Below are 25828 nucleotides of genomic sequence, written 5' to 3'. Positions count from 1 at the left end.
TTGCGGGCTCAGTGTGGCTTACAATACATTGTAAATGATGGAAATACAGTTTGTTACATTACGATTATGGGTTACATTGTGAATAGTTAAGGAAGACAGAGTCAGATCAATCACCTTTGGGGCGTAGAAACTAAAGGATATGACGTTGGGGAATTACTACGCTGATCGAATAATATCAAGAGAGCGATGGGGTAGACAGTTTTTATCTGTGGGTAGATTGTTGAATGGGAGAGAGTACGGGGAAGTGGAGTACATGGGGTAATATCTTGAGGCATTGTTAAGGTGTATATGTGATTTATATGTTTTGATCCTTGCGGTATGTTTTGTCAAAGAGATAGGTCTTCAATCGTTTGCGGAAGTCTGTCAACTCATAGACCGCTCTCAGGCCGCGTGGTAGTGCGTTCCAGAGTTGCGTGCTCTTGTAGGAGAAGGTTGATGCATTTAGTACTTTATACTTTATGCCTTTGCACTTAGGGAAGTGGAGGTTGAGGAAAGTTCTGGATGATTTTTTGGCGTTTTTAGGTGGCAGGTCTACCAAGTCAGACATGTATGTAGGGGCTTCACCGTGAATGATTTTGTGCACTAACGTGCATATTTTAAAGGTGACACGTTCCCTGAGTGGGAGCCAGTGTAGTTTCTCACGTAATGGTGCTGCGCTTTCGTATTTTGGTTTTCCGAAGATGAGTCTGGCTGCTGTATTCTGGGCCGTCTGAAGTTTTCTCATTATTTGTTCTTTGCAGCCTGCGTATAATGAGTTGCAGTAATCTAGATGGCTCAATACGAGTGATTGTACCAGGTTGCGGAAGACAGATCTTGGAAAGAATGGTTTTATTCTTTTCAGCTTCCACATGGAGAAGAACATCTTTTTTGTTGTGTTGTTCGCGTGAGTCTCCTCTACCCAGTATATTCTCTCTTGTTTTCTCTCACCCCTACTACTACTACTACTACTACTACTATTTAGCATTTCTATAGCGCTACAAGGCATACGCAGCGCTGCACAAACATAGAAGAAAGACAGTCCCTGCTCAAAGAGCTTACAATCTAATAAACAAAAAATAAATAAAGTAAGAAAATCAAATCAATTAATGTGAACGGGAAGGAAGAGAGGAGGGTAGGTGGAGGCGAGTGGTTACAAGTGGTTACGAGTCAAAAGCAATGTTAAAGAGGTGGGCTTTCAGTCTAGATTTAAAGGTGGCCAAGGATGGGGCAAGACGTAGGGGCTCAGGAAGTTTATTCCAGGCATAGGGTGCAGCGAGACAGAAGGCGCGAAGTCTGGAGTTGGCAGTAGTGGAGAAGGGAACAGATAAGAAGGATTTATCCATGGAGCGGAGTGCACGGGAAGGGGTGTAGGGAAGGACGAGTGTGGAGAGATACTGGGGAGCAGCAGAGTGAATACATTTATAGGTTAGTAGAAGAAGTTTGAACAGGATGCGAAAACGGATAGGGAGCCAGTGAAGGGTCTTGAGGAGAGGGGTAGTATGAGTAAAGCGACCCTGGCGGAAGACGAGATGGGCAGCAGAGTTTTGAACCGACTGGAGAGGGGAGAGGTGACTAAGTGGGAGGCCAGCAAGAAGCAGATTGCAGTAGTCTAAACGAGAGGTGACAAGGGTGTGGATGAGGGTTTTGGTAGAGTGCTCGGAAAGAAAGGGGCGGATTTTACGGATGTTGTAAAGAAAGAAATGACAGGTTTTGGCAGTCTCCAGCATCTCTCCCTAACACTCCATCCAGCTGGATGGAAGGGGATAGGCCTCTAAAGGGGTTGAGTGAGGGCAATTGCTGGCTTGGAAGAGGGAGGGAATCTTGGAGGATGCTAGAATTAAAAAAAAACCAGAGGGGGGTACTGGACATTACACAGGGATGAGGTCCAAGAAGGGGTATGCTGCACATGGGAGGAGTAGGGATATAGGGGAGATGCTGACATGGAAAGGAGAGAAGGACAAGGAGGAATGCTGCATACGAGGGGGGAGTAAGGTGTCAGGGAGAGATGCTGGATGGAGGTGAGGGAAAGAGGACATCCTGGATGGAGGGGGGTAAGAGAAAATGAAAGAGAATATACTGGTCAGAGGAGTGAAAATAGAAAAAGGGTGCTGTACAGAAGAGAGGAAAGAGACGGTGATGGAAGAGAGGGGATAGCAAAAAAAAAAACAAAACTATGAAATAGGATGAAGAATGGGAGGGCTGGAGTAAGGGAGATGAAAACTGTAGGCAGATGTGGTTAAAAATAAAAAGGAAGATTGAAGTCTGAGTAGTAAAAATGAATGAAGTCTAAGAGGCAGAAAACTAAATGAAGGAAAGCTGATAGGAAAAGATCAATTCAGAAGTGGATATAGGAGAGAAAGTGAAGAAGGCAGGAAGGGAGAGAAGTGGCAGATGAACTGGAGATCATGTGAAGAAAGTTAAGAAAAGCCAGAAACTGGAGACTGAGACAAACATGACGGGAAAAAGAAAACAAAATGGCCAAACAACAAAGGTAGAAAGAAAAAAAAATATTTTTAATTCACTGAATGGAAAATGTGAGTTTTACAGTAAGTTTACACTGCTTTCTTTATATTTTGCAGAGTGCTGTTTTGATTTCTCTTTCTCTAGCGTTGCAGTGTGGCTTATTGGGTTTTAAGTTTAGTCTACATATTCATATTTTAACTTTGTGGTAATTTATTCTGTACCTGGCAAGGGTGTTCAGTGTTTGTGACTGAGGCCAGGTACTCTGTTTGCACCTAGTTTCTATTTAAGCATCTGTAAGAATTCAACTTGTTCCAGTTTTCCAATGGGCATATTGATGTTCTAGTTCCTACTGTAGTATTTCCTGTGTTGCATTTTTCTAGATAAGGTCTTTGTTGTGTTACTTCTGTAAATCAGTGGTGTTATGGTCAAGTAGATTATATAGATTTTGAGTGACTTTTGTAGGCTTTGTATTACAGGTACAGCTGTTCCTCAGTAGAGTACAGGGGCATTCCTGCTAATGGTGTCACCAGACTCATGGCTGAAGAATGGAGTGTTGGTTCTCCTGAACCACAGAGGAAGGGCCAGCGCCAGTGGCACCAGCACTGCACTCTTCAGTCATGATCATGACAACACTAGCAGCACGAGCATTCCTGGTTGACAGAGTATGAAGTGCAGCTAAGTGCTAAAGAGCCAATGTGGGGTGAGGATGCTCTAAGTTAAGAGTGTGAATGGTAAATGACTGCAAATACTTTGCTTCATAGTTCAGGAAAAGTTCAGTGAAAAATGTTTGGGCAATTCATAATGTGTTACTGAGTAGCATTCTTAGATGACTATCAGCTAACTAACCATAACAAAAATAATATCAATTTTTCTATTGTGCAATGCGTTTCTCCACTACCAGGGAAGTAGACACATACTCATACTGTTTCCTGTGGTTTCCAATTTGACTTCTGCTAGTTCAGTTGTGTGATCGTTGCTGGCGCCTATTTACAAAAGTCTGCTCCCCCTGACCTTAAAACCTAGCTACGCCTATGTACCTGAATGTAACTCACCTTGAGCTACTACTGAAAAAGGTGTGAGCAAAATCTTAAATAAATAAATAAAAGGAAGATGGTAACATTGCGTAGTGACAAACTAGAAATCTGCTCTGCTCAGCAAATTCTGATGGAGACCCCCTACAGACTCCTTTGTGATTTGAATTTTTTGGAAAGCATAAAGACTCCTGGTTTATAGCAAGGTTTCCAACTAGGAATGGCTCAGTGTAAATATACAAATTTAGATCTATTGACCTAAGCTATTTTCTAGATCTGTTATGCTCTTTTACCTGAAACAACATATTAGAACTGATGTGTCAAAAGGGGTTTCCTGAGTCTACAGGAGAAATACACCTGGCCTATTTCATTTTCTTCTTGTGTATATCATTGATCTCTACAGCACATCCCACAAAGTTACAATGTAGAAAGGAATAACTATTGTGGCCTGCTGTTGATCAGTGAAAACGTCTTGGAAGCACTACATATATCTAGTAGCACAATGGAAAAATAAGTAATGGTCTTAAATCACACAGGGTTTGGTGGCACAGAACATTGGTCCATACGAGCATCAGTTAAATAAGCACAATAGCTTGATCGGAAACAAATTTCTTATCATGCTCAAATGTTTGTTGTATAGTGCTAAAAGCAGTTCACTCTGTTCATCTAAACAAGATCAAAAGTAAATAAACAGTACAGGATCCTGTAAAGAACTAAAAGAGAATTTAGAAACATACAGAGTTTCTAAAGTCACATCTTTACATCTGTCTTATTGTCATTGAGACCTTTGACACACACTGATTATTTTGTCAAAATATTAGTCCAGATAACAGGATTAAGACACCCTCTATATGTTGTTTACTTGAATTTCAACAAATCCTTGATACAGTTCATCAAAGCAGGCTCATGAATATGCTGAGCAGGCTGAAATTAGGACCCAGAGTATGGAACTGGATTGGAAATTGGTTCACTAAAGGATGGTGGCAAATGGATTCCACTTGGAAGAAAGAAAGGTGAGAAGTGGAGTGCCTCAGGAATTGATACTGGGAGTAATTCTATTCAATATATTTGTGAGTGACTTTGCCAAAGCGTTAGCCTTTTTTTTGTAAAAAGCTAAAAGGTTTAGCAAATTTAATAAACTGTAACTGTAAGAAGGAAAGACTTCCCTTTTTGAAGTTGATACAAAAGATTAGTAACAGTGTAGACACCCTGGAGAGAGTTGACAATATTTCCATTTAGTCTTGTATCCCACATTATCCAAATCAAGTTTCTACATGGCTTACAATGTAACAAGAATCAGTTAAGGTGGTTTACATTATAAATAGGGAACTGCTGTCAACAGTTTTACGGCGTAATGAAGGATTAAAAAAAAGAATCTAACAGAGAACTGTAATCATCAGGGTTACAGAGTGATAGGGAACCTACCATGACATTGAATCTATTGTATCATTTGCAACTGTCAGAGAGGGGCTACAATCAGCAGGTAAGAGCAAAAATAAGAGCTAATTTGGCCAAGCATTCGTGGTATAATAGAGAACATACTAACTAATAAAGTAAACTGTGTCATTGTGAAGAACAAGAATCAGGATCTGGTAGACAAGGAGGTGTCATAGTTGGTCAAAGAGAGAGAGAGAACACTGCTGGGTCAGTTGAAGAGAGACTAGGAACAGTTGTAGGGTTGTGTGCTTGGTCTTCAGAGGCTTATCCAGTATTGGTAAAAAAGTTTGTGAAGAGGTATGATTTTAGCATTTTGCGAAATGTAAAGTAATCGGTTATTCTCCTAATGTTTGAGGGGAGTACATTCCAGCCTTGTGTCATAAAGGGATTTGTATATTAATCCTTTACAGTTTGGGAAGTGGAGTAGAAGGAAGTTACAAGCATCTGTCAGGGCATTTCTGAGTGGGAGGTCGATCAATCTGACCATGTAGGTGGGGGTTAGACCCTGGAGGGTTGTGAAGACAAGCGTTAGCATCTTGAAGCTTATTCTAGCCTTTATTAGAAGCCAATGAAGTGTTTGCAGTAAGGGAGAGGCCATTTGATAGCAGAGAGACCTGGAGATCAAGTGGGCAGCCGTGTTTTAGATGGTTTGTAGTCTTTTTCAGGCTCAGATCTTTGTAGCCTGTATATAAACTGTTACAGTAGTCCATTTGATAATTTGAGAAAAGATCTACAAAAATTAGAATAGTCTAAGTTTTGGCAGTTTAAAATGTAATTCAAAAAGGTACAGTGATTACCATGGGGTGTATCAATAGAAATCAAACAAAATAAAACATGGAAAAGAAAATAAGATGATACCATGGGGTGTAGAAATCCAAAGGAGATGCATGTCACAGGGGGTGAGAGGCTGATAAACACAGATCTGAAGTGGGACCTTAAGGTGATAGTGTTTGAGGATCTCAAGGCGCTAAAGCATTGTGACAACACTGTGGTATAACTGCATGGAGCAGCAGGTACAAATCTGGCCACAAATAGTGCATATTGCCATTAATCTAGAGAGTAATCCAAACTGAACAATGTTGTACAAATTTGCAGGTTGAATGGTCAGCTTGCATCTTATATGGATGAGGACTGAGGATGGAGCATGGATGACAAAGCATTTGATAAACCCCAGACTTGAATGGAATAGGGCCATGGACAGTTGAAGATGTGGATAAGTGACTCAACTGTAACATAGCAGCATAGTATATGATGCCAGATAAAGACTGTATGGTCCATCCAGTCTGCCTAACAAGATAAACTCATAGCATAAGGTATGGTGTGATACTACATATGTATACTTGATTTGTCCTTGCCATTTTCAGGACACAGGCCGTACAAATCTGCCCAGCAATGGCCTTATTCTCCAACTTCTGAAGTTGTCATCAAAGCCCCACTCCAACCAATCCAAATCTGTCCAGCCATGATCAGGGTACAGACTGTAGAAGTCTGCCCAGCACTGGCCTTGTTCTCCATCTGTGCTTCCCAATTACTGGTGTTGCCATCTAATTATTGCTAAACATGGTTGGTTCCGTGTCTTCTATATAGGATTCCTTTGTGTTTATCCCATGCATTTTTGAATTTCGTTACTGTTTTCAACTTCACTACCTCCCACAGGAGGGCATTCCAGGTATCTACTACCCTCTCTGTGAAAAGTACTTCCTGATATTATTCCTGAGTCAGCTCCCCCCCAGCAACCTCAATTCATGTCCTCTAGTTCTACCACCTTCCTGTCTCTGGAAAAGGTTTGTTTGTAGATTAATACCTTTCAAATATGTGAATGTCTATATCATATCATCCCTGTCTCTTTTCCTCCAGGGTATACATGATCAGGTCCTCAAGTCTCTCCTCATACATCTTGTGACGCAAACCCCATACCATTTTGTCACTTTTCTCTGGGGCTAGTGCTTTAACAGCAAAAAGAAAGCATCATACAGGACTTCTATGGTCCATACATGCACATTATGACTCAATTCTGGAAAAGAATCCAAAAGTTAACAGCTTTCAGGTATTGTAGCTGTGAGCCTGAGGCCTGCCCATCCTATAATTAAATATTTAAACACACATGAATACAAGTGTATTGCTTCTTCAGCTTATTGAGAGTGGAGTAGTCTCATATATAACACATGATAAAAATTATTTGATTTTTCACCCAATGACTGGGTGTATTATCTGTGTGTATTGTGCAGAGTAATGCTGCAGTTGCACTTGAGACAGTTACTTGAACTGGTGACTCCCCCTTGAAAAAGTAGCCACGAAACGGGGACCTGTCGGGGTTTTAAGAGCACCAACTTGTTCAAGCTAAGTGCTGCATAAAATTAGATGATAGCAGCATAGTATATGACAAAGCATTTGATAAACCCCAGACTTGAATGGAATAGGGCCATGGACAGTTGAAGATGTGGATAAGTGACTCAACTGTAACAGAAATATATTTTCATATATAAGATTAGCAAAGGGTGGTGGAGGTTAAGTCAATGATTAGACAATACACACAGATAATACACCCAGTCATTGGGTGAAAAATCAAATAATTTTTATCGTGTGTTATATATGAGACTACTCCACTCTCAATAAGCTGAAGAAGCAATACACTTGTATTCATGTGTGTTTAAATATTTTGTTATATTTTGATGCTCGACAGAGCACAGGCACAATTGTTTGTTTTGTCAATTACATCCTATAATTAGGCATATTGAATTATAGAGATGGAAATAATGGCACATTGTTTAGTATGTTGAGTTCACATAATGTATGACTAAACTATGCTGTGGCCAAATCTTGGGCAGAGTGGATGGACCATACAGGTTTTCATCTGCCATCCTTTACTATGGTACTATATTATGATGGCATTTTGTTATGCTTTTATATGAAAGTATATTTTGATTGTACATAATGATATTTGTATTTCTTGTACACTTTGAAGGTGTGGTGATCAGTGATGATTTATTAAACTCTCTGTTGCTTCGATTAGATAGTCACATCCTCCATGGTGATTCTTGTGTCTGCAATATAATTATTTCCGCTATTTTACTTCAAGCCAGCATTTTTTGACAATTCAATTTCTTCTTGCTCATTTGGGCTTGCAGTTTAATCAAAACCAGCTCATGCTGGGCTACTGCAAAATGACTCTTCATTGATAGCATCTCTGAGGGGGTGTTCTCTCCTCTTTTTTATTCTCTTCTTGTTCACAATTCAGTTATTTCAGTATCAGCCCACAGCTGGGGATCACACATGAGGGATTCCTTTGGGCCCAGCAATAATGGGTTCTGTCTCTGGTCACTTGGGCCACAATCTTATAAAATAAAGTCTCACTTTAGGGGCTACGAAGGGGCGCATTTAGCATCAGTTCTATAATGGGTTAAGGACATGTCTAAGCCCTTGTAAAATATTACTGCACAATCACATTGGCACACCAAAGGTAGGTTGCACCTGGTTATGACAGGTCTTATCTCCAAGTTTACCTCATTGATTGTATTTTATGATTATAATTGGTCATTTTACTATTGTAATGCTATTAACACAATAGTAAGTAGTTTACATCAAGCTACATCTGTTGTACACCACCTTGGGTGAATATCTTCATAAAGGAGGCTAATAAATTCCTATATCTATTACAATCACTGTCCTTCTATATCATCAAATACAGATCATGAAAAATGACTTCACAGACAGAGTTAAAAAAAAATTCATATGTGATCATATACCTGCACCAGGTTATAAATTAATATATGAAGCCTTGAAAACAGAAACATATTCAGGCTGTCTGCAGAGTATTTTTCATCAGAAATATATTTGCATTCTTCCCTGCTGTGGAAAAAGCTCATAATATAGTCAGTAAAATGCAGAGAATATATTAAACCATATGCTAAGGGAAGCATTTTCTTTAATGAAAGTACGCACGCATTGGGATACAGTGAAATTCCATAAACATACTCGATTATTTTTTTCTGATGCTGCAGGATCTGTCATCCAGGCTCCAAACCGTGATCCAGATGTCTTGATTGTAATGGGTCCTGTAATTTTCATCAATTTTCCACACGCTGAAATTAGAAAAACAGAGGTGCATCATGAAAACAAACCTAAACCAAGCATAGCTAGAGGAAGGGTGATTTTCAGCAAATCAACAAGTTCCCTTTGAAATTCACAGTGGCCTGGTGAAGGCAGGAGTTTCTCTTTATTTACCCCACTTACTTAGCACATGCAAAATAGATGGGTAAAGTGCTGGAAAGCAGACACAGACATTTCAGCATGAGGGGGCCAATATTTAAAGGCTCCTGCTCAGTTAAATTGCCTGTGCCTGGCTATCTTCTGATATTCAGTGGTACTGCTGATATTCAGTGCTGATATTCAGTGCTGCTGAATGTCGGCACTGACCAACCGTGCACTATATAGATAGTGTGGGGGAAGTCCCAAGCGGAGCCAGCACTTATCTGAGCACCAGAAATATTCAGTGCCAGTGCCAAAATAGCTAACCAGACAGAACCACATAAACAGCAGTTCTATCTTTGCCCGATTAGCTCTCTGGGCACCAGTACTGAACAATGGCTAATTCCAGATAATTTCTAGATAGTGGACTGAAGTCCTGTGGTTTAACCTTCCTATCAAACCCCACCCCTCAAAGAATACTGCCACCCCTTCCCTTCCACTAAAAATCATTGGGTACTCCCCAATTCAGATCCCCCTGAAGATCATTGGTATACCCCATCCCTCCCTCCTGACCTCCCAAACAGCACAGGGTCCTCCTGATTCAGATCCTTCCCCCCTTCTGTTTACTGGAAGAACACAATGCCTGTTCCCTGATTCTGATCTTCCTTCCTTCTACAACATCCCCAAGAGCATATCTCCCCCCAACTAAGATCTACCACACCCCCATTCCTTATAGGCCCCAGGCCTATGCTTGAAATCCCTGGTGGTATAGTGGACAAAGGGCAGAAGCGATTCCCACTTATTTCTGCCCATCATGGCTTCTGCACCAAAATGGCTTCCATGACCTCTAGTGGTAGTCTCACGGTGATACCATTAGTACTGCAAAACATCTGCTAGAGGGAGCAGCAGCCATTTTAATGTAGGAACAACGATGGGAAGCAACAAGTGGGGATTCCTTCTGCCCTTTGTCCCCTAGACCACTGGGGATTTCAAGGGCAGGCCCAGGGAGGCCTAAAGGAGGTGGGGGATCCTAGTTGTGGTAAGCTATGCTCTTGGAGATAGAAAGAGGGTGGTAGAGAGGGAGGGGCATCATAATCAGGGAGAGGGGAGACCTAGAGGAACCTGGGTGTTTAATCTTGTAAGACTTGTACAGAAAGGACAATGTCTGAAAAGGACTGCAGTGGAGATAGTGGAGACCAATACTTTAACAGATTCCGAGAATGGCTGGGACTGATATTGGGGGCAGTGGAAAGAAAGGGGTTGAAATTTCAGGTAAAATATATGGAGCAAGGAGCTGGTGTGGATTGGTTATGATAATGTATATGTTCGTATACCTAAAGTGGGTCAATTTAGTCTTGTTATACCAATCATTTTCTATCATGACCATATTCTACAGGATGGTCCCCATTTAACATTATGAAAAATTTCAGCTATAGCATGATGGTCGTAATTCAATTCTATAAATATGCGCTTATAGTTATGTGCCAATTATGCAAATAAATGATTAGAATAATGCCATATAATTACATATATGTGCACATGTACATATAAAAGCCAACATTCCACCTAAGTGCAATTCTGTACTTATGTAAATATCTCACATAGCACATAGTTTACAGGCTGGCATACACAGAGGCAGAGTCTGGATGGTTCTCACATTTATTTGTGTGTGTAACTTACAAAATATTATATATTGCATATGTATTCCTGGCATTTAGCAATAAACGCTCCAACTGTGTGGCTGTGGTAAGTGCTTGCATCTAAATTATAGATCTTATATTATTACCCAACTCATAAGCTATTTTAACATCCTGTACATATAACTTTAGCAGGCATTATTGTATAGGATCTATCAGATACCTCTGTCACCGCCATTCAGGCTATAATGTGAGCCAGGCACTTTTTATGGTGGGCAGATACTCCTCATTTGATCCAGAATTTTAATTTTAATTTTCTTAAACATAACCGTCTTTAACTTCATATAGTCCTTTAATCTAGAAATGCTAAATAGTAGTAGTAGTAAATTGTACTTAGCTTAGAATGTAGTATCACTACACTTTCTTCCTTCGTTTTCTATTATTCTAGTTAAAAATGATCACTCATCTCGGAGACCACTCAATCCGACATGAACTCATGTTTTGCATTTAATGCTGTATCAAGGCATGTCTCCTCAATCAAGCCTGAAGACATTTCCATGCTTTTCTCCGTGAATTTTAACTGGATATTATCCATTTAACATTAGGATTGATATTTGCATAGTCCAACTTATATGGATGAGTTATATGGAGTCAATATAACAGGCCATTTAAACTTCTTGTCTGGGGCTAACTGGGCATATTCAGTGGCACTTAACCAGATAGTGGTGCTGAACATGACAATTAGCCCTTAAGATGAAACCTGCTATTTTGTGGGCATTCATGGGGTGGAGTCAGCAATTATTTATTTAGATTTTGCTCACACCTTTTTCAGTAGTAGCTCAAGATGAGTTTCATTCAGGTACACTGGATATTTCTCTGTCCCAGGAGGGCTCACAATCTAAGTTTGTACCTGAGGCAATGGAGGGTTAAGTGACTTGCCCAAGATCACAAGGAGCAGCAGTGGGATTTGAACTGGCCACCTCTGGATTGCAAGACTGGTGCTCTAACCACTAGGCCACTCCTGCAGTTAATTGCTGATATTCACTACTTAACTAGCTAGGATAGCCACATAAACAAAACCGTGTAAAACAGTCTTATTGTTATGCCGTAGCTGGCTAAGGGATCCTTTTACGAAGCGGCGGTAAGCCCAATGAGGGCTTATTGCTCGCTATAAGGGAAGCACCACAGGGCTACCACAGCTGCCCGGCAGTAGTTCTCTCCCCCAGCACATGCCATTTCAAGTGCTGCAAAAGTATTTCAATTTTTGTAGCGCCGGTGTGTACCCAGTGGTAATTGGGCAGTAAGCCCTCTGGGGAATACGTGGAGGGGCATAATTGAACAGGGCGCCCAAGTTTTCTTGAGGGCGTCCTCGCAGGACGTCCCCGCAAAGGGGCAGGAAAGTCCGTATTATCGAAACAAGATGAGTGGCCATCTTTCGTTTCGATAATACAGTCGGGGATGTCCAAATCTCAACATTTAGGTCGACCTTAGAGATGGTCGTCCCCGGTTTTCGGCGATAATGGAAACCGAGGATGCCCATCTCAAAAACGACCAAATCATTTGGTTGTGGGAGGAGCCAGAATTCGTACTGCACTGGTCCCCCTGACATGCCAGGACACCAACCGGGCACTCTAGGGGGCACAGCAGTGGACTAACTGATGCACTAACTGAATGGAAAAAGCCCTTCCTTTACTGATCCCTTAGCAATTTGGAAAGGAACGGGCATGCATGAAGGAAATTGCATGGAAATGAGCTGCTCACTGTTAGCTCATTTGTACATGATTTCCTTCCTAAGAAGGGGAAGCCAGTGCAGAGCAGCCAAGCTGCGTGTATAATAGCTGTCTACAACCTTAGAAAAATACGAGTCCAGGTGAAAATGTCCAAGTGAATGTCAGGGACGTCTTTTTTTTTTTAGAGTATGGGTGAAGGACGTCCTTCGCTATGCTTCTGTCCCTGCGAGAGCAGTTGAAGATGCCCAAAATGTGGATGTTCCTGTGAGAAGGATGTCCATGCCTAAATGTTTCTGTGAGAAGGATGTCCATGCCTTTGCTATGCCATCAACATCCCTTTTATTTATTTGGATTTTGGATCACAAGTAGCAGTGGGATTTGAACTGGCCACCTCTGGATTGCAAGACCAGCACTCTAACTACTAGGCTACTCCTCCACTCCACTCCCTTGAAATTTGGCTGTCCCTGTGGGGGGGGGGGGGGGGGGGGGGGGAGGGGGGAAGTTCAGGATGTCCAAACTTTTTGAAAGAAGGACGTCCACGCCTTCGCTATGTCTCCGCTGACACACACATACCTCCCCCCCCCCCTAGGGACCTGCATACTGCTGCGATAGACCTGAGTATGACATTTCAGGCTGGCAAAAAAAGTTTTTAAAGTTGTTTTTTTCGGGTGGGAGGTGGTTAGTGACCACTAGGGGAGTCGGGGGAGGTCATCCCCGATTCCCTCCGGTGGTCATCTGGTCAGTTCAGGCACCTTTTTGAGGCTTGATCATAAGAAAAAATGGACCAAGTAAAGTTGTCCAAGTGCTCATCAGGGATGCCCTTCTTTTTTCCATTATCGCTTGAAAATGCCCATCTGTTAGGCATGCCCCAGTCCCGCCTTCACTATGCCTCTGACACGCCCCCGGGAACTTTGGTCGTCCCCGCAATGGGAGGCTTTTGATTATGCCGATTTGGGCGACCCTGAGAGAAGGACACCCATCTCCCAATTTTTGTTGAAAGATGGGCGTCCTTCTCTTTTGAAAATAAGCCTGCTAGTGATCTTGAATGCATTTCACCTTGAGCTGCTACTGACAGAGACATGCGATGAATCCAAATAATCAATATTAGGATTATAACCTCCATGCTGCAGATTACCCCTTGGTTACTCCCATGATCTGTGGTATCACTGGGTAATGCTTCTGTTACCTATTCACGTTTTGCGAAATGGATCCTCATTGTTTATCCTATCACATTTTGAAGTCCATGGCTGTTTTAGTGTCCACTAACCATTTAAAGAGAGTATTCCAGGCATCCACCACTCTTTCCATTAAAAAAATAATTCCTGATGTTGTTCCTGAATTCACCCACTTGGGGCTTCATATCATGACTCCTAGTTCTACAGTTTCCTTTCAATTGAAAATGGTTTTATTCATGTACATTATTAAATGTCTCTATTATATTCATCTTGTCTATTCTCTCCTCCTATTTAAGTTGTTAAGTGTCATCTCATATGACATTTTGTACAGACTTTTCACCATTCTGGCTGCCTCTCTTTGAAACACCTCAGTTTTGTATGGCCACCAGAATTGAACATTGTTTTGCTACAAGATGCTATTATCCCCAGGCATCTCTCCTGGTCTCATCTCCCTTCACGTACTGCTCCCTCAGATTTCTGAACAGCAAATGCAAAACGTTTTTTCATTTATTTTTTTTGCACTGGTTTAATTGTCAAGCATTGGACTACTCCTTAAGCCTTCTTAAATAAGGGCCTCTTTTACGAAAGGTGTGCAGCAACGGGCTTTATGTGCACTAATCCGGAACTACCGCAGGAGCCCGATGGTAGTTTCCACCCCTAGTGTGCACCATTTCCTGCACTACAGGAATTTTTTACATTTTTGTAGCGCCGGAACTTAATGAACGGTAATCACGTTATGGCCATGTAAGTGCAGGAGCCCCTACTGCCATCTCATTGGGTGACAGTAAGGGCTCCTCACCAAAAATGGAAGCCTTTTACCCACTGTGGTAAAGGGGGCCTCAGCGCACGTCAAAAACATGCGCTGATACAAGCTCAGGCCCCCTTTTACCAAAACTTAGTAAAAGGGCCCCTAAGTTGTTATTCTGTGTACTCCAGCTCTACCATGTCAAATTAAAGGTTGCATAGCAACTAAGGGCTAGATGCACTAAATTCCACGGAACAGCTCTTCCCTTACCGATCCCTTAGCGAATTGGTAAGGGAAGGGCGTGCATGAAGGAAATCGCATACAAATGAGCTGCTCGCTGTTAGCTCATTTGCACGCGATTTCCTTGGAAGCCAGTCGGCCAGCTGGACATGCGCAGAGCAGCCAATTGTTATGCTGGCTGCTCTGCGCATGCCAAAGATGGCTTCACGTCAAAAACGAAAAGGTTGTCCCTGATGAGCACTTGATTATTTTTCTACAGATTTTAAAAAAATATTTATTTATTATTTCACATTATACATCTTATCAAAGAGCATATAGAAATAAGAAATAATCAAATCATAGTCATAATTCACATTGAGTCAAAAATCTTGTCCCAATTGGGAAAACATTAATAAAGTCATCGTCCACTATACAGGAAATCCTTAATGAGAACCAAGTTACAAATATATGTTTATCTATATGAAAATTAAACAACAAGGCATTACTGACTCCGGTTACATTCTCAATCTATCTTACAGTGCCCATGTGGGATATCTAAACTTCTACAGATTTTTTGATGGGCGTCTTTCTTGGGCGCGTTTTTCTTACGACCACCGCCGGAGAGAATCGGGACGTGCGAGGACGTCCAAATCAAACTATTTGGATGTCCCTTTCAGCTAAACGTGCTGTGATTGGCTGAGAGAGACCTGAAGGGGCATAATCGAAAGGGACGTCCAAATAGTTTGATTTGGACGTCCTCGCAGGTCCCGATCCCCGATTCATTAAAAAGCATTGACAGGCTGATTACTGCTGCTAAGCCAGAGCTCCTCCAGCCCTCATTGTCAGCAGGCAAAGTGCCTGGAGTGGCCTGGGGGGGGGGGGGGGGGGGCTCACAATCGTCCATTAGCCCTCTCAAGGAGCTTCAGCTGGCGATGAGGAAGGAGGACAAATCTAAAAGCTCCTTTGTTCAACTTTTAAGGCAATGAGGTTTTTCTTTCCCTCCCCACCCAAAAAGAAAATAAGTAGTAGCCCTTCACAAAGCTACAAACGCAGGCCCGCCTTTTTTGTTTGAGTGAGGAAGGACATCCATGTTAGGCACTTTAGAAGGACGTCCCTGACGAGCACTTGAACGTTTTTTTTCCAGATTGCCATCCTTCTCAAATGTGTTTTGGAGCTCGCTAGGTGTTGTTCAGCCCTGCAAGAATTTTCCGGGGAAGTTTGAGCAGGAAAATAGCCAAAAAAAAAAAGAAGACAGCTGTGAGGTTTGTATGTTTTTTTTCCTTCCGATTCCCTCACAGCAGCCTCAACGAGAGGTGCAGACTTCCCACTAGGTTTTCCACGGTAAGGGGATCGAAAAACGGTAGTGCATTGCATCACATACACATTATAATACTAATTTGCTCATTTGCATTCCGTTTTCGTTACCTGCTACCATGACAGGAAAATGGCTCGGGCAATCCTTTTGTGCATGTCCCAGTTTACTGCCTGCACGTTAAACTGGCTAGAACCAGTTTAAAAACCACGTTGCTGGCTCAAGTTTAGTGCATCTGGCCCTAAATTCTGTTATCCACTTTGTTGCAGATTTTAATATCATCCACAAAAAGACATGTTGTTTATTCTAACCCTTCTACTATATCACTTACAAAGATACTGAATAGAAATGGTCCCAGGACCAATCTCAAAGGCACTACGCTGCAATTTTTTCTCCTCAAAATGAATTCCATTTACAACTACTTTCTAGACTGTTACTCAACTAATTTCTAAATCCAGTTTAGCACCTTGAGACCCACTCTGAGGCTGCTCAGCTTATTAATGAGTCTTTTACGTGGGATAGTATCAAAAGCTTTGTTGAAATCCAGGTAAACCACATCTAAGACAATCCCTTGATCTAATTTTCTAGTCACCCAATCAAAGAAATCAATCAGCCTTAACACAGACTGCCTCTGGTAAAAACCATGCTGCTTTAGATCATTAAAATCTGTCACTGTTCCTGAAGACTGGAGGGTAGTCAAAGGGTGGCTAATTTTCACAAAGGGCTCTGAGTTAATCCAGTAAACTACAGACCAGTGAGCCGAACATAGGTGCAGGGTATAATGGTAGAATACATTGTTAAGACAAAAAATGACTAGGCATATAGATGCAGATAGCTTACTGGAGGGAAATGGCATCATGGATTTAAGGTAATAAAGTCATGCCTTACCAAGCTGAAAGGTGAATATAAGCCTGTGAGTACATAGGAACTTAAAATAAGGCCTCCAAATCATTTGCTTCCTTTGCTCTAGAGATTCAAATATTAATCTTGTCCCATATAGATTATCGCAATGTGTTGTACTTGGGTCTATCTTCAAAGTTGTTGAATAAGTTACATCTTATTCAGAATACTTCAGCTTGATTGATTTATAAGATCAGGAAATTTGATAGTGTTTCATCATGTTTGGCAGGGTTGCATTGGTTTTCAATACATAAAAGAATTTATTTATATATATTTTTAAAAATCAGCATGCATAGTATTTCACATGTTCTATGGGCTTACATCTGAACTATTGTTTAGTTTATTGGGTACCTCTCTGTTTAGTCACTCTTCTCAATTGTGTGTTTTATTAATATTTCAGCCCCCAGGTTCTAGGTGTGTCTGCTTCTTGCAAGTTTTTAGTTCTTTATTTTCTTTTGCTGCAATTTCTTTTTGAAATTCTCTACCTTCCTTATTTAGGAGACTAACTATTTTCTTTGTAAGAAATTGAACATTTTCCTATATTATAGCTGTTGATTATTGTAATTGGGTGAGGTTATTTTGTATTGTATTGATTTTGTATAGTGTTATGCTTTAATTTGTAAACTGTGCTGAACCTGTAAGGTGGTATATGTGGGGTCCTTTTATGAAGCTGAGGCAAAAGGGGGCATGCCCTGGCATCGCATCTGCGTATGTTTTTGACGTGCGCCAAGGCCCCCTTTTACCACAGTGGGTAAAAAGCATGTTTTTTTAAAAAAAAGTAATGGACGTGCGGCACTTACCGTTTGCCCATTTGGGATTAATGCCAGGTACACACCGGCGCTATAAAAATATTTTTGTAGCACCAGAAATGGCATGTGCTGGGGGTGCAAACTAATGCTGGGCTGCTGCATTGCCCAGTGGTACTTCTCTTTTAGAGAGCAGTAAGCCTGAGTTAGGCTTACCGCCGCTTTGTAAAAGAGTCTCTAAGTGTTACATTGACATTGCTTAAATTTAGTCCTGAAAATCAATGATAGGATTTGCATGTGCAGCTTCTAGAATAGTAACTAAGGGGGGTCTTTTACTAAGGCACGCTAGCGTTTTTAGCGTGTGCTAATATTTAGGGTGTGCTAAACATTAGAGACATCCATGATATCGCTAATATTTAGCACGCCCTAAATATTAGCATACGCTAAAAACGCTAGTACGCTTAGTAAAACAGGCCCTAAGGGCAATTATATGTGCAACTGCTAATTGGTGTCAATTAATTACATTGCTGCATGCCAACCAATTAGTACCCAGCTAGCGCATTAGCCCTTTCTGCCTACTAAATAGGTGTCGGTAAGAGCTCACATATAATGGCCAGGTGCTAATTTAAAAATTAGTGCCTGGGCATTAATGGGAAAAATGGAAATGTGACCATTTTACAACTGCGCTAAAAGTGTCCTCAGTGCATGAGAGGGGGGACCCAAGAAAGGAGGCAACATAGGAAGTAAAGAGCTTTTTGTGCAGTGTTAGGTGCATAGATGGAGGCAATCATAACTAAAGCACCATTCAAGGAACCATGGATGTCCACATATCTGCCCTCCACACCCTGAACAACTCTGTGCAATTTAAAGTCTACTGATTAACCTACAAGAATAGCAACTCCCAGCTTCCTCTGAGAGGAGGACACATAAAAACGATCCTTCACTCAACCCCTTGTCAATTCCTGATATTCTGTCACTGAAGGTTTGGTTTCCTGGAGACAGGCAATATCAGCTTTACATCTCTTTAGCGTCTGCAAAATCTTAAAGTGCTTTATCAGGAAATTAATGCCAAACACATTTCACAAAAAGATCTTTAAAGCTGCTCTAACCATAATCATCAATAGGCTCTCAAATATCAAATGGTTCTATACATTATGCAATGGCAGGAGTGCCCAGCCAGCACTTCCACCATCCCAGCATGACACAGGTCAACACCAGTGCTACCATCAAAGAAAAACTTCACCATCCCCCAAACCACCCTCTCCCCGCACCCCCTTCCCCCAAAGATAACCCCCCCCAAAATACCTTTATCCCCCAATCTTGCCAATTATCACCACTCACACTCTCTCTCACCCTCAGGTCACGTATAACACATATTAGTCACTCTGAACACCCCCCTCCAATAAAACAAAAAGAAAAGATAATAGAATGCCCAGAAACACCCTCAACAACAACAAAAAAAGACCAAGCAGCAATAAAATAAAACAGGCAGAAAACATTCAGGAACCCAAATGAACAATCCAACAAAGTAATAGATGGAACAGCTGCAACTGACTGCTGAAGCCCTGGCAGAAATAAATTCTTTATGCACGCAATTGAGAATCCTCGGTATTATGACCCTTGGCCACCCACTCTTCAATGAAGCTCTGCCGAGCTGGTGCACCTGCTCAATTTGCAGGGGGCCCAGATGATTGTGCAGTAGAAATTCCAAGGTAAGCCACTTTTCCAGAGCTCTCAGCAATTCATCCTCCTTCAAAGTCTCACACAGGCCCACAACTCTTAAGTTATTACACTGTGACCTGTTCTCCAGGTCATCAAGCTTACTCTCACAGGCAGTCACCAGCTCCTCAGACTGGGGAGCTCATCCCGTTCCTCCCGCACACTGTTTTCTGCACCTCTGAGTCAGGTCTCCATCTCTGCTGTATACCTATTAAAATTAGTTACCATCTGAAGAAGGGTTTCTAGTTGGTCCTTAATAGAGGTCAAGCTCACATCAAATGCTTCCACAACAATCGCCTTAAACTGGGACAATAATGAATCTATCTCCTCTGGGGCCAAATCACCCGATGCCATCTTAGGATCCTTTGCAGATAAGGGCCACGTTTTTTCTTTCTCCCATTTGCCAGCACAAGAGGCCATATCTCTGGACAATTTGCTGATGAATTTGTCCATAAAGCATAATTGGAGTGGAACAAGATGATGTAAAGCAAAAAGTCCAGCCAATGATAGTTGCTAAAGGTAGGATTGAACAGAACGAACCAGGAGCTCAGAAGAAATGCTGTTCTTCAGCTCATTGTACCATGTGACCTGGAGAATCATTTTCAAACTCGGGAAACAATTATTTTTGACTTGGTAGCAAATCATTTCATGTCAGAAATTTTGGTTAAGTTGAATAGGGATGAATAAACCCCATAATTTCTAAATAATCCAACACATTTCTTCCTGCTTGCCCAAGATCTGACTCTTACTGTAACGAGATAATGAACCTTTGGGTAGAAGCGTATCAGCTGTATTTTAACTGCCCAACCAGCTTATAATCGAACGAGAAAAACGCCCAAGTTCCGACCTAAATCGGGAGATGGGCGTTTATCTCACAAAAACGAATAAAGCGGTATAATGGAAAGCCGATTTTGGACGTTTTCAACTGCACTCCGTCGCGGATGCGGACAAAGTTGATGGGGGCGTGTCAGAGGTGTGGCGAAGGCGGAACTGGGGCGTGGTTATCTGCCGAACAGAGATGGGCGCATTTCACAGATAATGGGACAAAAGTATGCGTTTTTAGCTAGAATTTAGGGCACTTTTCCTGGACCCTGTTTTTTCACGAATAAGGCCCCAAAAAGTGCCCTAAATGACCAGATGACCATTGGAGGGAATCGGGGATGACCTCCCCTGACTCCCCCAGTGGTCACTAACCCCCTCCCACCACAAAAAATGATGTTTCACAACTTTTTATTTTGACCCTCAAATGTCATACCCACCTCCCTGGCAGCAGTATGCAGGTCCCTGGAGCAGTTGTTAGGGGGTGCAGTGGACTTCAGGCAGGTGGACCCAGGCCCATCCCCCCCCTACCTGTTACAATTGTGCTGCTTAATGCTTAGTCGTCCAACCCCCCCCCGAACCCACTGTACCCACATGTAGGTGCCCCCCTTCACTCCTTAGGGCTATAGTAATGGTGTAGACTTGTGGGCAGTGGGTTTTGAGGGGGATTTGGGGGGCTCTACACACAAGGGAAGGGTGCTATGCACCTGGGAGCTCTTTTACCTTTTGTTCTGTTTTTGTAAAAGTGCCCCTAGGGTGCTTGGTTGGTGTCCTGGCATGTGAGGGGGACCAGTGCACTACGACTCCTGGCCCCTCCCACGAACAAATGCCTTGGATTTATTCGTTTTTGAGCTGGGCGATTTCATTGTCCATTATCGCTGAAAAGCAAAAACGCCCAGCTCACAACTTGGCGAATAAAACATGGACGTCTAATTTTTTTCGAAAATACGCTTGGGTCCGCCCCTTCACGGACCCGTTCTCGGAGATAAACGCCCATGGAGATAGGCGTTTCTGTTCGATTATGCCCCTCCAAGTTATGCAGAAGCCTATGGACTCCAGATTTCCACGTAAGCCATCATGCTTCTTAGATGGCATATTAGCATCCAGCTGCTGCACCACCTGGCCAACTAGAAATGCATACTACAGAGGATTTTTACACATCATGTGAAATAGGGCATACCAAATTAAAAATTCTTTTGCATTAGAAGCTGATAGAAAATGACATTCAGTATGATATAGTACTTAATGTACCTCAAATAATAATAAAAAAAATTAAGAACATTTGTTGTCCATGCTACTGCACACTTGGGAGGCAATTATACAACTAAATTCCATTTGGATAACCAAATGATATGTGGTAAGAGCCTATTCTATAATGGAAATTAGACAACTAGATGTTTTACAAGTTTATTTCGTATTTGATGTATTGCTAATCGGTATACCATATTGGTGGTTTACAAAGCTGAAATTCAAAAAGAAAGGAATAGAAGGTTATTTATTTTATTTTATTGCGTTTGTATCCCACATTTTCCCACCTATTTGCAGGCTCAATGTGGCTTACATAGTATTGTTAACATAGTTGTTCCAGTATATTAGGTATAGTTAGTATTGTGTAGAGGTTAAATAGGGGAAGAAAGAAGGAGGACGGGATTTATAAGGGTATTTATAGAAGGTGGGCTTTCATAACTGAATGGGTTGGTGAAGTAAATTAGTGGGGCTGTAGGTTCTCATTGTAGGCCTTGTTGAAGAAATATGTCTTCAGAGATTTGCGGAAGATAGTTGTTTCGTCGATTGTTTTCAGGTCTGTGGGTAATGCATTCCATAACTGCGTGCTCATGTAAGAGAATTTGCAGTTACAATATCTGTACACGAGTGTGTAATGCCCCCTCAGGAGCATCTCTGGATTGGGGGAGGGGGCAGCATGGGCATAGTTTGATTGTCATTTGGGGGGGCAAAGGGTGTGGCTTAGAACATTAGCATATTCATTTGTATTCATGCATGTCATACATATTGATTATAGTTACTAAAAAAAAAAAACCACACCACACACACACCCTCCAGACTAAAACACTAAATATAAAGCCAGCATACTGAAACAAGATTTTTTTTAAACTGTAATGAGCCAGCACAATGGGAAATACACCTCTTTATATACTATATTCAGCTGTTTTATTCATTTTGTATTATCTTGTAAACCTGTTATATTTGTAAGCCGCATTGAACCTGCTATTAAGTGGGAAAGCGCGGGGTATAAATATTACAATACAATACAATACAATAAAATACTCCTGGATTCTATTAACCATGACTAAAGTTGTGCACACAAATCAACGCATGTAGCTGATTTGCATGTACAACTTAATTGCTTAACAAGCCAATCAGCTTAAGCCAATCAGTGCCAATAATCAGTTGCTAACAACCAATTATTGACATTGATTGGGCTTAATTAGGATTTACACCTAGATCGTATTCTATAGCAATATGTGCATAAATCCTAATGCATGTACATTTTTTTTTGGGGGGGGGGCATGGTTGGGGCATTTCAGGGGTGGGGGCATTCCAAAATTTTATGTGCATAAATACAGAATGTGGCTGAACAGCACCTAATTTAGGCACTGGCATTCACACCAGGCTGTAGCAGATGTAATTGCCAGTGTCTAGAGTCAGGCACCGTTTATGCCCTATATGAAATTATATAAAGGATGCATACCCTTTATAAGGAAAGGGAAATGGGACTTGATATACTGCCTTTCTGAGGTTTTTGCAACTGCATTCAAAGCGGTTTACATATATTCAGGTACTTATTTTGTACCAGGGGCAATGGAGGGTTAAGTGACTTGCTCAGAGTCATAAGGAGCTGCAGTGGGAATTGAACTCAGTTCCTGAGGATCAAAGTCCACTGCACTAACCAATAGGCTACTCCTCCACTCAGTACATAAAAGTTTTGGCACCACTTATAGAATTTACCCCATAGTTTATATTTCACAGGTAGATATACACATATTATAGTCAGATTCTGAGTGGAGCATGGGCAGGACTTACATGCCCATAACTTAGAGAATACTAAGTTTTACGTGTATCTCTGGCATTTAGGTATGAACACTTAAGGGCTGGCATAAGTGCTTGCATAAACAGGTGCCTATTTCCCTTTATAGGATATGAATCACATGGGTGCTCTCTGTTCACCTACAGATGCGCTGCTATAGAATTACCTCCTATAGGAGCATGGCACTGCAGGGCTTGCAGGTGCAGAGGGGAAGTCAGACTGAATTTATTTGCAGGATACAAGTTGCTGTCCCTGGCCAGTTGCTCTTCCAAACAATGGTGGAAGTAAGTGGGATTACCTGAAAGGGGAAGATTGAGGAAGGGGTGTATGTGAAGAAGGATGGACTCCTCTCTATCCCTGTTGCCCTTGGGTATGTTTATTTTAATCTTGCCCTGATTTAGCCCATTATCTTCTTGTTGCACAAATATTCTTCTGCTAGTAGTAGGAAAATAACCACATGATTACAAATGCAATCACTCGTGGGATTAACTTTCACCCCATCTTGGTTCACACCGACCATATAACATTATTTTGCATATAGTCAAAACAGATCAAAAAGCAAAAACTATGTTGGTTTGCTTTATATATTGATAGATTATTTCAATAATTGATTACCTAGCAACAGGAATAGTAGCAAATTGCCTTACTGAGTTTTTTCATGCAGTCTCGTAGTCTAGTTTCTAAACCAAGCACTCTCTGGTAAAGCTCTTCATAGTCATAAACTCCGATTTCCTCTTGAATTCCAGTCAGAACTGCAGACAGATTCCTAATTTCCTCCTTGAACTGGGTGATTAACTTGGCATCAGTTTTGTACTGTTCCAGAACAGGTATCAGTGGTAGAAGCTCGTCCATCTTTTCTTTTAACTCCTTTAAAAAAAAGCAGCAAGATATGTGTCACAATGATTTTATGTTTTGTTCTGTTTTATTGTGACATTATCTGTGTACGTTGGTTGTAATCAGCTTAAATGTTTACAAAATGTGGGCAAAAAATACAACAAATGAATAAATAGTTTAATAGAGTTCAATACCTTTTGTCACCTATAAACATCTACTATTGCAGTCAATAAACATGAATTAAAAAACTTTAGAAGAGACTTATCAGAGTTTCCCCCATCCCCTATGCTGTGACAAGTCACACCCACTTCATTATCCCAAACTCTGATCCTGAATTAAACTCTTTTACCTGTCAGTTTCCCCTTGCTTCTTCGGGCTTCCATTTCAGTCAAAACCAGGACAGGAATCTGGTGCTCCAAGTCTCCATTCATAACTACTAGGAAATTATGTACCCTATTTTATAAGTTTTTCCAGCTTATTCAGTCCGGTCATTGCTGGGACATTCTTCAGCCAGGGGCCATGCACCAGAGCACCTTTTGGAACCCTGTATCTAGCTACGGGGTGTCACCATTGCACTGTGACAATGATTTCAATTCCATAAATTGGTGCCTCAATTAAGTGCCCCAATGCTGCACGCTTGTCACCAATTCTATAATGGCATCTTGACGGCAAGATTCCGTTATAGAATACTAGCATCAGTCGGCATTGGCACCTATAGGTGCTTAACTGTCCATTAATGGTGTCTGATGTGCGTAGGTGGTGCGTACCTCTAGGTGCCAGTCTATAGAATTGCCTTTATGACTTCTTCCTGCCCAGGAGCTGAGAGTGCTGCCTTTCCAGCATTGTAACTTCAGCTGACCCAGGGGAGGGAAGTCTTGTATGACAGCAATTTCACAGATCTTGCCCCCTTCATTTTAATTTTGTTTTCTTTAAAATATTCCCTGGATTTAGGGGGTAATTCTATAAGGAGTCATCTAGATTTAAGCAGTAAAAACACACACAAATGCTGATATTCTAGTCATTTATGCACACATGTAAACACATGAGTGCAGATAACCATATTTTGGCTACAGGCTTTTCTGTAGATATGCATCAATCTTCGATGGTCATACTTTGCAGGTGGGTATTCACATGGCAGCAGCTTGGGCAGAGCATGGGTGGGTCCACAATTACAAGCGTTAGTTACAGAATATTATGATTTACTCACATTCGTTAGCAATCTAGATGTGAGCATTTACACAAGCTCTATGGATATAAATGCTGGTATGTAAAAGAAGCACATATTGTGACCGGCTTTGAACATCCAGGTGTTTTTCAACTGGGTTATAGTTAATTGGCCAAGCTGACATTCAGCACGGGCCAGTTAAATTTAAACTAGTCAAAGATATTTCTACTATTTTGGTGGCCTAATTTGGCCGGCAAACTTAGCCAGCTATGCACTGAATATTAGTGAATAGCTGGTTATATCGCGTGATACAACTGGTTATCTGCTAACCCCCAGATTCTATATAGTGCACCTAGAGATCCGTGCAGAAATTGGCACGGAATCTGTAACAATGCACACAAGTTAATAAGCTTAACAAGCTAATGAGCACTGATAAGAGCACTTAACAAACAATAATAAGCACTGATTGACACTGATTTGAATTTACATGCGCAACTCGCTAAGCGTAATCTGTAATGAAGTGCACAGAACTTCTAACACACACAGGTAAAAAGGGGTGTGTTTTTGGGTGGGGAAATGGGTATTTTCATTCATGGGTATTCCAAAATTTCTGAATGTAGTTGTAGAATATGACCTAGTCCGTGTAAATCTACAAGCCAGGATTTATACCATGTTTTCACTGG

General features: G+C 41.4%; 1 protein-coding gene across 4 annotated transcripts in view; it reads right to left on the bottom strand.

The window, feature by feature from the left end:
- OLFM3 (olfactomedin 3) overlaps nucleotides 1-25828 on the bottom strand; it is a 129761-nt gene that overhangs the window by 4326 nt on the left and 99607 nt on the right. For all 4 annotated transcript variants that reach the window (XM_030206236.1, XM_030206235.1, XM_030206234.1 and 1 more), the window contains 2 exons: nucleotides 23794-24013; nucleotides 8886-8992 (listed from right to left, as the gene is read on the bottom strand). In XM_030206236.1, the coding sequence (XP_030062096.1) occupies nucleotides 8886-8992; nucleotides 23794-24013 (327 nt within the window). The remainder of the gene's footprint in view (nucleotides 1-8885; nucleotides 8993-23793; nucleotides 24014-25828) is intronic.

This window comes from Microcaecilia unicolor, chromosome 6 (genome assembly GCF_901765095.1).
Source record: "Microcaecilia unicolor chromosome 6, aMicUni1.1, whole genome shotgun sequence".
Classification (NCBI taxonomy): Eukaryota; Metazoa; Chordata; class Amphibia; order Gymnophiona; family Siphonopidae; genus Microcaecilia; species Microcaecilia unicolor.
Note: the sequence above shows the minus strand (reverse complement) of the source record. Positions and strands in the feature narration are given on the sequence as shown.